This window comes from Podarcis liolepis (genome assembly GCF_965112155.1).
Source record: "Podarcis liolepis genome assembly, chromosome: 2".
NCBI lineage: Eukaryota > Metazoa > Chordata > Lepidosauria > Squamata > Lacertidae > Podarcis > Podarcis liolepis.
Window position 1 is genome coordinate 62,417,718 of NC_139555.1, and position 11,472 is coordinate 62,429,189.

The 11,472-nt window shown below is 42.7% G+C and overlaps 1 protein-coding gene across 1 annotated transcript in view; it reads right to left on the minus strand.

Moving 5' to 3' along the window:
• The window catches only part of CSF1R (colony stimulating factor 1 receptor), a 33,942-nt gene extending 23,890 nt beyond the window's left edge, over window positions 1–10,052 (minus strand). The window contains exons 1-3 of the mRNA XM_083488032.1: window positions 9,909–10,052; window positions 9,575–9,817; window positions 762–1,013 (exon numbers count right to left, since the gene is read on the minus strand). Of these exons, the coding sequence (XP_083344158.1) occupies window positions 762–1,013; window positions 9,575–9,647 (325 nt within the window). The 5' untranslated portion in view covers window positions 9,648–9,817; window positions 9,909–10,052. The remainder of the gene's footprint in view (window positions 1–761; window positions 1,014–9,574; window positions 9,818–9,908) is intronic.
• Between the last annotated feature and the right edge of the window lie 1,420 nt (window positions 10,053–11,472).

Genomic DNA, 11,472 nt, shown 5'->3' on the forward strand with positions numbered 1-11,472 from the left:
CCAAAGCGAGTGTAGTCGCAAGGTAGGGGAGGTTTAGGATCAGAGTTTTCATTCTTTCCAGGTTGACGAGCCCCATCTGGCCCTCACTTCCCTCTACAGCATATGCAGAAACTGCCTTCTTGACCGTTGGACTCACTTATTGGTCTGTTGTCATGTGCAGGGGAAGTCCCTAACTCACTGAGACCCATCAGCTACCCTCACCTGGTTTAGCCAGACAGATGAAGCCATTCCTGAGGTGTGGCCCCTGTCACATGCCAACAGCTTCTAGGAGCCACAGGGGAGAGCTGAGAGCAGGGGGGCCAAAGATGGATCAACTACCCAGAAGGAGCACGTCGTGTCCCGCACCAGACATACTGCCCCTCCCCAACACATGCAGTCAATCCACAATATTAACAAATATACAGATGGAGAGAGTTGGCTCCCACTCACTATGCTCCTCTACCATCCATTCGTTATGGTAACCAGCAGACATCCATGCATTGAGGGAAACATCTATAGAGGGGAGCCTGCTGTATAGATACAGTTTCAAATCATGAGGAGAGACTATGCCTGTACAGCAAGCTGGCTGCAGAGGGTTGGGGACAGAGGGAGGTTTCTGGGAGAAACTGCCCCACTCTTCCTTTTCAAACCGTTGTTAGCTGCATGGAGTCAGTGCCCCCAAAGGGTTTCCCTAAGTGCATAGCCCTTGTTTGATATTTTGGAAGCATAGAGTGGGAAGAGGGATTGAAACTGAATGAAGTAGAGTAGAAAAGTCTGGTTACCTTTCACACAGAGAGATACAGATGCTGTTTCCTCACTGGTACGGTTAACATAAGCACACTGGTAGTTTTTCTTGTCCTTGTAACTGGCCTTGGGTATGTAGAGGGTGCCATTGGTGTACACCACGATATTAGACTCATTCTTTATGCCGACCCACTCCACACTAGAATTCCCGGAGCAATGCAAGCTTATCGGGTCTCCCTTGTCCACAATCACAGTGGGGAGATTAGGGCTGATGGTAGGAGAGGCTGAACCTAGAAAGAAGAAAGAGAGTGAGCAGCCTGTGTATCTTCAGGTACCATTGGCATATCTTTTTATTATTTATTTATTAAATTTGTTAGTCGCTTTATCTTGCCCAAGGCAACCCTAAGCGACTTACAACCAAACAACTTGCACCGATTAGTTCTGAAATGAATAAAATAAATGAAGCCGACAGGGAGCCCTGTGACTTCTTTGCCTTGCCAGGCTGCAGCCCAGATAAGGCTCTGGTACTCTGAAAAACAGCCATGTGGTATGCAAACACAATCCTCTGTATTCTCCTAGCAGCTCTTCCTGAATGGGCCAGGCATATGCACTCATCATCTGGCATGGGCTCTGTAGTCAGAAGTTTCATTGCATGGACTGTGGCAAGATGGAAACAAAGATATTAAGCACTCCTAGAGTTTGAATTTATTGTTATTTACGTTTTATACTGTATTTTATGCTGTTTTTTGTTGCATCAATTGTTTTAAATTTGTTGTTAGCCACCCTGAGCCTGGTTTTCTGAACCGGGAAGGGCGGGGTATAAATAAAAATGTATTATTTATTTATTATAGATTAATCAACGGTGTTGGTTTATTGTGTTGCCGCAGTTGCCTTGTGAATCACAGGTTTTAATTCCAAATGACTGAAAGGCAGGGGTTTTGTCTACAGGGGCTTCTGTGTGCTGAATTTTTTTTTTACAATGGATCTGACATTTGGATCTAGTCATACCTCATGTTGTGTCCACTTCAGGTTATGTCTTTTCAAGTTGCGTCCCACGGCAACCTGGAAGTACCGGAATGGTTACTTCCAGGTTTCGCCGCTTCCGCAGAAGTGCTAAATCGCGCCGCACACATGCACAGCCTCAGCGCTTCTGGATGCAAACGCTTCGAGTTGCAGACGTGCCTCTTGGATGGATTACGTCCGCAACTCAAGTTTCCACTGTACATTGGGGTGGGCAGAGCTCAATAGTTGTGCCGAAGGGAAAGTGAAAGGTGCAGGAGGCCTGTCTTCTTTTCCACCTGGCCATCCGAGCCCCAGATGCCAGCTTTCTTATTAAGGATCCAAATTGGCTTCTTCCTCAGGCTGAATGAAATGGGAGGTGAAAGAAAGAAAGGAGCATCTTCGTGCTTTTACCGTAGCTGAAGGCAATTGCCTTTTTTGCAGCGTCAGCAAGTTCTTTTGACCGCTGTTCATATTTATAATACAAGGATGAGGAAGTGAGAAGTGAATCAGCACCTCAAATGTGCTGAGGAAGGCATTGTGAATAATAGTTGTGGAGAGACAGACTCTGAAGTGCCCTTCAATAACAGAGGAAACACATTGAAGATGGTTTTCTCTGCTCTGGGCTCTGTGGCTCCTCTCTCTTCTTCCCACTCCTCATCGCTGCCGTTTAACCCCTTGGTATTCTTCTTCTTCCACTTCTGCTTTTTGCGTTTTACTCCAGATTGAAAACAAGCCCAAGATTACTATGTCAAATGTTCTTGTCACATTCGTGGCAATCCACTGAAAATGAATTCTGGCTTTCTTTCAATGTTAGGTTTAAAAAGTAAAATAAGAAAACACTTGGGTCATGGAAGTGTGTTAGCTCTGATTCAAATGATCTCAACATGCTTCTGCGTTTAGCTTCTGCCAAATAAAGTTTTGTCATTAGTGCCAGGGGTGCAGGGCACAGTCCTAGGAGCTTTAAGTTGCAGCTGAATCGCAGTAAGTCCCACGGATCTAAATGGGGCTTGCTTCTGATTCGACATGTACAGTATAGGGTTGTGCTGTTAGTCAAGTAATTGATTAGACTCTTGGTTAAAATTGCATACACTCTCATATAGATAAACCAACATAACTGTAATTATGTGTGGTGTAGTGGTTAAGAGCAGTGGACTTGTAATCTGGTGAACCAGGTGCGCTTCCCCGCTCCTCCACATGCAGCTGCTGGGTGACCTTGGGCCAGTCACACTTCTCTGAAGTCTCTCAGCCCCACTCACCTCACAGAGTGTTTGTTGTGGGGGAAGAAGGGAAAGGAAAATGTTAGCTGCTTTGAGACTCCTTTGGGTAGTGATAAAGCGGGATATCAAATCAAAACTCTATTAGAGCAATAAATCTTATTCAAAAATATGTGGGAAGTGCAATAAGCAGAATGGAACGTATTACCTTATTTGGTGGACATGTGATTATGCACAAAAAGACTATAAGATGGTTATTAGAATAATAACAAATATACTGAGACATGAAGTTCATTATTGCTATTCCTGAACAATATGCCACCTATCATAAAGAAAGACCTTAACAGCTCTTAACAGCTGCAATAATGTTAATGGCTCAAAATTTTGACTCAGTTGCATTCTTGTGTGAATATCACAATGAACAAGTTGAAACCACCACCACAATTTGTCAAATAAAAAATAATCCCGTATCTTAACAGCATCTTTCTCTTCCAGTTATTCTAAGTATGTAATGTTTTAATTGTACAACTTGGCACACAAGTCTAGAACAGGGCTTTTCAATCATTCTATGTCTCATTACCATTATTGTTGTTATACTCCTTCCACATCAATTTTCCTTAAAAGCCTTGTCTGTAGCTTCTTCGTAGCCTTGTCTGAGCTGACAACGTGCCCTAAAAATAACACCCCAACTTTCTAGGACTGCTACATGTCCAGATTTTTTCAGACATTACCAGGATTTCAGTGGCGGAATTGACGTCCAGGGGGAAATTCCAAAAGGCGGCACTTTGTCCTGGACCTTAAGCAAGTAAAAAACCACCACTTTTTGTTGTAAAAACTGTCCCAATGGTTGCGCATTTCAGAGGAAAATATGTAACATATCTTTTCAGGAAGTTTGCTGCCATTGAAACCCTGATACAGTTCTAAGGAAGCCCAGAGTTCTCCAGAACAAAGTTTGAAAACTGCTTAAATTGTGCAAATTAAACTTGGACTAAGGCTGCTTGCACACCATACATGTCAGCCATAATTAAAGCACACCCTCCCTCCTAAGAATCCTAGGAACGGTAACTTGCTAGGGCTGCTGGGAATTGTAGCTTTGTGAGGGGTAAACTACAGCTCCCATGATTCTTTGGGTGGCGGTGTGCTGTAAATGTCTGGTGTGTATCCAAATTCTGGATAAAGAGCCAGAAATTCTGGTCTGTTGGTATTATCAAGTCAGGACTTTGGCGCAAAAAAAGGAGAATGAAAACATGGCTGGCTTATCTAATTCTGAAGTAAATGAAGTAATACGCAATCACCATCTAACAGGCAAGACTACAAGTCCAGAATCTAAAATAATCTAACTGCACCACTTTCCTGATCAAAGTTCACTTCAGAATCCATCTTTTTGATAGGAGGTGAACTTTCATGAAGCAGTGGGATAATTCTATACAGAGAGAGTGGAATTGCTAGCGATTGGTTGCTACCTTTGGGAAAGGGTTATCTTAAGAGCTCGATTAGTGCTTTTCCACAGCAGTGGCACAGCGAGCCTAAGCCTTGAGAGCAAAATAAAAAATAAGAAAAACAAAACAGGACTTTGAAAAAGTGCATAAAATTGCAGAGGTGGGGAAGACTTGTGCTGCTGTTCACGAGCACCAGCTGTGACACTTTTGCAACCAGATTTCATACAGCGCTTGTGCATGCAACATGTGTGTGAAGGACAGTCTTTTTCCAGCGACTTGATTTAGTGCCAGGACTGCCAGAAAACAAACATTCCTCTGAAATGGAAGCACTTGACAAAATGTCACCCCAATTAGAGTGACCAGGGATGGGGCAGATTCCTTAATGCCTCCCACCAAAAAGACTCTGGAACTCCTTCCCCAGGGAAATATGCTCAGCCCCCAGAGTGTATAGTTTTAAGAAACAAAGTCTTTTTAGAAGTCAAAATGTCTAGTAAACCAGATTGGTAGCTGGGTTTCTATGGAAGGTTTTTGGCAAGCCAACATGAAAGTAATGTGGGATTGAAGATTGGAGTGATCATTCTGTGATACAGTGGTACCTCAGGTTACAGACTCCACTAACCCAGAAATAGTACCTCGGGTTAAGAACTTTGCTTCAGGATAAGAACAGAAATCGTGCTCCAGCGGCGCAGCGGCAGCAGGAGGCCCCATTAGCTAAAGTGGTGCTTCAGGTTAAGAACAGTTTCAGGTTAAGAACGGACCTCCGGAATGAATTAAGTACTTAACCCGAGCTACCACTGTATTATGGCAGCAGACAAAGCTGTATTAACTTTTAAATAAATGTGTGTTTTTATTTTAAAAAATCACCAGGAGTTTAGGTGAAGAGATTTTTTAATTCTTCTGTTTTACTAATCAGCAACTCTGTTTACTCTTGGAATTTCATAGTGCTTTTATCTGCATTTCTTTTTTGTATTTCTCTCTCTCTCATGCACACCTGTTTTCATTTTTTTTTGCAACTGCCTTAGGCAGTGCTTTTTTTCTAAAAAAAAATGTTTAGGGTAGGGGTACTCTCATTTCGACTCAAGAAAATCACCATTTTATAGTTCAAATCAGGAAAAATAAATACAGTAAATGGACAAAAGTACAAAGATTCACAAAATGTTTAGGGTATGCGTATCCCTGTGTCCCCCCAGAAAGAAAGCACTGGTCTTAGGCCAAGGTTGGCAGAAAGGTGGGGCAAAAGCGTAATGAATAACAAAATCTACTAGGCACCGCACATTTCTCATGCAGAAGAATGGATCCATTTTAACAGTACCGAAACCTTTCTAGCTGTTGACTCTTGAGAAATCAGGTGCATAGACCCGTACTGGTTTTGAAGGCTCTGTGATGGCAGGAATGTTCCCAGGACAATGCTATCTCACTTCTCCCTGCCCTTCCGTCCCATGCCCCAAACTTCTCTCAATTTTGTGTGCACGGTACAATCCTAAGCATATGTATTCAGAAGTAAATCCTAATAATTTCCCCCACTTCATGTTACATCAAAACCTTGATGACTGATTGAGAATGCAGTCATTAAGCTTACTATCTATGCAGCAAATCAGGACTGCACAGAGAGGGATTCTTGGTGCCTTGCCCTCAACCAGGGATGGTAGCAGTGCCTGCCATCATGTGCAGACATCTGCCCAATGCTCAGCACCCTGGAAGTGACCCACCGGCATTGGGGATTGAGTTGGAGGCTCTCGCACACCTGGCACCAGCACACCTGCCAGTTTTACATTTCCACTGTGGAGTGATGCTACACCAGGGGATTGCAAGAACATCAAAATGTTGCAGGTACTGCCTACTGGATGTGTGAATGCTTTGCTGGGGGCAGGAGTAGAAGGTGGCCAGTTTCTCCCCCTCCCTAACTGGGAATTGCCTCTGCTCCTTAACTGTGGAACATCTGTTTTCATGGCCATAGCCAGAAACAGCGTAATTTTTAAATTTATGGCTGTAGGTGGTATGGGATAGAGAGTGACTATGTGAGATACTGGTGACTCACTCATTGTTAAGTGGAGGAGCACGATGATTTATTGTCATCTGGTCCAGACTCTTCAGATATCCCTCCATCGGTCGGATGGTTTATATATGAATTGGCCTTTGGTTCCAGATGGAAATAAAACATCCTTGGTCCAGCTATAAGTTGACTATATATTAGCTCTCAGCAGTGCTTTTTCCCTAGAAAAATGGGTGCTGGTACTCACCATGAAGATGTTACACTAAGTGCCACACTTTTTAACAACAACAAAAGGTGCCAATACTGTGTATGCTTGAGTACCCCTGAAAAAAAGCACTGGCTCTCAGAATTCAGAGGCATGGATGAGCCAGGGAGAGTTTACACACATCAGTCTTCTTGGGCTGAGTGCACATATGTTCCCAAGGAGGGGACAGCTTTAGAGAAGATGGAAACATCTTCGCCCATGCTTCCTCAGAAAAGGAGAGCACACATATCTATTGCTACCCTTTCCTGTCTCTGATGCCAAAGGATATTAAAGCGGGGCTCGGAAAACCAGGTGTGAAGGGTCCTGAAAGGGAGCCACCTTGCTAACCTCAAAACTAGCCAGCAGGGGCAGAAAGGGTGGGGTTGGGGAGGAAGTGAATGTCTTCATAGTCCCACTGATCTCTCCTGCTTAAAAGCGGGACACATCAAAAGCATACAGAGAATATTACATCCCTTGCCTACTCAGAATTGGGATGGGGGCAGAAGCTGACTTTGGGGTATTTATGTAGTTAACTCTTCTTACAAGCTTAAGGTATGCTTTGTAGACCAACTGTATTAACTATTAGTGTATATGCACACAACTTGTGATATTCAGCTATACTGGTGTCATTCAATCATGGATTTAGAGTTATCATTATAAGTAGTAGTAGTAGGAGGAGGAGGACACCAATGAGAATGTATAGTCGGCTTCTGCAGTTTATTCAAAATACGGATAAATATATTTGCTGACATTTCTTAAGCTGATGAGAATGAATTTTCTCATGAACTTTCAGAAAACGTCACTGACCCTGTTCCTCCCCTACTTCCTTTATACTTTCAGTAACTTCTGGCTATCACTTTACCACATTACCACATTGCATAAGTGACCTTCAGTTACTGTCCTGCTGGCCCATTTCCACCCCCACCCTCTCTTCCAGTGAAGCCATTTCAACCAGGCACATAACTCTGTTTGCAGTTGCATTTTCTACCTTAACCAAAAAGTTTTCCAGCTCATAGAGTAATGATTTGGTTATATTGCTGCCCACATTGTTCTTAGCTTTTTTTGTTGCTGCTGCTACAGTATTAGGAGCCAACTTGGATAGGTGGCACCCTAAAGGTGGCATATGAATGCTACTCACTTTTGCAGCAAACCTTTGATTGCGCCTGCCTTTTGAGGGCATCTACAATTGTGTGCATTCTTGATGTGCACTATGTATTCACGAACAATAAATATGCAGAATTCCGTGGCCAGAAGCTTTCTTTCTTTGGTGGAAGCAAAAACTGAGAAATTATGGGGTTGTTATTATTTTTTAAGTGTGCATGTGGAAGGGATGGGAATAGGAACAAGATGGAAGAGTGATATTCATAGAAAGTTGAAGGGAAATAAGTCAGTTAAGCAGAAAAAAAATCTGTTGTGGTTATTCACTATTATTAAATGTATTAGTTGCTTTTTACAGCGAAGTGTCTGCAAGTGACTTACATGATAAAAACATTAAACCAACGAAACAAAACAAAATTAAAGCCAAATATAAAAGCAGCAATAACACAGGACTTCAGGTGCTTATCCATATATAGAGAGAGAGCAAGCGAGAGAGCGCAAATCCTACCCACGCCCCTCTTAAAAGGATGAGCACAAGAAGGAGGCCACAGACATACAACAACTAGCTACCTCCACCCCCACCCCAATTTAGGAACCTCAGGACTGGATAAATGCTTAAAAACTGACCATGATTGTGCCAGGCATGCTTCCCTGGGGAGAGAATCCCAAAAGGCCTGTTCTCATGTTGTCACCCTATACACCTCCCTCAGAGAAGACACATGGTGAAGGACCTCAGACGATGAATGCAGGGTCCAGGTTGGTTCACTCTCCCTGACGCTAAATAAATTAAAAAATTAAAAAATTGTTCAGTAGCACCTTAGAGACCAACTAAGTTTGTTCTTGGTATAGGCTTTCTTGTGCATGCATACTTCTTCAGCTACCCAGAACAAACTTAGTTGGTCTCTAAGGTGCTACTGGACAATTTTTAAATTTATTTCGACTACGTCAGACCAACACGACTACCTACCTGAATCTCTCCCTGAGGCTGTCCTTGAAGTACTGAGGTCCTGAGCTGAAAAGAGCTGCAGCACTTTGAATTGTAGGGTTTGGGAAAACATGGGACTGAGTAGACATCCCATGCCTTAACCACAGGGCACCTTCCAAGATCCTCTCTAATTTATTAATTTAAAAACATATGAAGATATAATGAATTGACTCTGGCCCTAGTCCAGTGGTTAGCTATTTAAAAAACAACAAATAAGAACAAACATGATTAGATGTCTGACAAAGAAAACCTCTGGTCACTAGCAGATGGGAAGTATCAAATTTAGTTCTCTTTCTTGAGCGTAAACCTAGTCTCTGATCTTAGAGACCATCTTAAACTGCTTAGAGACTGTCTTATGTATGAAACAGTACATGAATATATTAAATAAAATCAGAAATAATGCAACATTGATGGACTTCATCCTCTCCGAGAACGTACACGAGTCAATTTATGTAATCCCCACAGTATGCCTACCATTCAAACTGTGAGAAATTCTAGAGCCACTTTTTAGAACTATCGTACAGGGTGGGTGGGTGGGAATAAACTTCACACCTGAGTATTTAGTTTGTGGACAAAAGGCTCATATGACCTAACTATGGAAAAGTGAAGCCAATCTTAAAAACAAGTTCTGAAATATGACACAAATATGAACTGGCGACCAAATCCCAAGTACCGGTGGAAAAAGAACAAACTTTGACAGAATCATGCAGTTTCAACAGATAAGATTACTGTTATTGCAATAATTCAGAGATGTTTCTAATGCGTACTGATATAAGAAGCTCCCTTATACTATGCGACATGATTGGTTTTCTAGACCATTCGTGAGCCGCCCAAAGCTACCCTGGTGTCCGTGCAATAGACAAAAAACAAACCTACCATGCCAGATATCAGCTGCTACCAAGAGCATCAGGATGGCTGGGCCCACTGGCCCTGGAATAAGCGTGCCCATCCTGCACAGGACAGGTGTGCTGTGGTATCAGAATCGTGCCAGGGCTTTGGTCCAGTGGATCTTCTTTAGGAGAATGAGATATAGATGAGGCAGAAAATACTGCTAAGCTTTTTTCAGTTGTGCGTTCTCTGTGTCTGTTTCTCTCTTTGGAGTGGGAACTTCTCCTTTTTCTGAAATGACCACAAGTTAGGAAATTCCTAGTTTTTTTAGTTAAAAAAAAAGAAGCAAATGAGCAAAGGCATGTGTGTCACGAAAACTCACCAGTCGTAGATGGGGGGAGGGGGAGGTGCAGCTGCAATATGATGCCCCATTTAAAGGGTTAACCCTTCATATAGGTGAGCTTTGCCTATGTCGTCATGGACAACAATCAGAAAGGATCTCTTGTGAATAGGGATGGACGAATATATCACTTTCGGTTTCACTTGCTTTCTCAATTTCTAGCATTAACTTCAGTTCACCAAATTTCCAAATCAATTTACAATTTTTTTTTTAAAAAATCCATTTTAGTGCACCTCACTCCTAATAAACATTGCACACATTTCCTCCTAAGATGATGCCTTTCTGTATGCTGTTTACACCAATGTATTCATTTTTATGCACTTTCCTATAATATGCATTATTTTAAGTTGGAGAACTGCATCACAAAATCTGAAGGATTGCTGTGTTTCCATTTGAATATTGTTTAGGGAAGTGTAAATCAGGTAGGTTTGTCTTAACATGTGAACTGAACCAAAGTTCTCTCCCATTCCTGCTGGCAAACTAGTAAACTTCTCTGGCCTCTCATCGCAGAACAAATATAAAAATGTTGCAGAGGGAGCTTTTAAACCGACCCCTGGGGAAAAGCTGGTGTGAGCAGAAGGTGATGGGGAACATTCAGATGGGGAACAGGGCAGAACTAGGCAATGAGTGCATAGTAGGGCTTAATAGCCACCCAAGGATCTTTAGGGGGAAATGATGGCGGCAAACTTATCTGCAGAAGTAACCGCTTTTATATGGTAATGATAGAAGCCTCCAATACGAGATGAGGGAGCTGGGGTGTTTGGTGTTAAAGGGGAACATAGGAATAGTGGCATAATGGAAATCTGGTGAAATGGAGAGAACCACCAGGACATACTGTGGTACCTCAGGTTACATAGGCTTCAGGTTACAGACTCCGCTAACCCAGAAATAGTGCTTCAGGTTAAGAACTTTGCTTCAGGATGAGAACATAAATCGTGCTCCGGCGGCGCAGCGGCAGCAGGAGGCCCCATTAGCTAAAGTGGTGCTTCAGGTTAAGAACAGTTTCAGGATAAGAACGGACCTCTGGAACGAATTAAGTACTGAACCTGAGGTACCACTGTAGTTATTTCTTGACACAAACACTATAGGAATGGCAGGGCACATGGTCATTAAAAGAAGAGGAGGTGCAGTATGTCGGAGAGGCCTTTGGGTCCCATCTTGCAGGAGTTGCCTTATGTTCTTATGATATATTGTTTGCTCTGGGTTCACTAATGAACAAGTTAGGTGAAGCTCTGCACAGCTTGCGGTTAAAGAAAAGGCTGACATGGGGTTGGAAGCACAGGCCAAGGACCCCCTTTACCTTCCTTGGTGGATTTTCAGATTGGTCAGCATTAGCAAAATGGGAAGTAAGTGGGAGGAAGCATCTTTCCTTTACAGTAACCTTAAGGGTTTTGTTTACAATGATAGATATGGGACCTGATCTGTCTATGCATATGCACAAAAGCTTCGACTGTGTGTACAGAGAGCTCCACCACTACCCTGAAACATCCAGTAATTGTGCCACTATGCAGATTAGGAGGTTTGGGACAACGGCTAAACCCAGCCT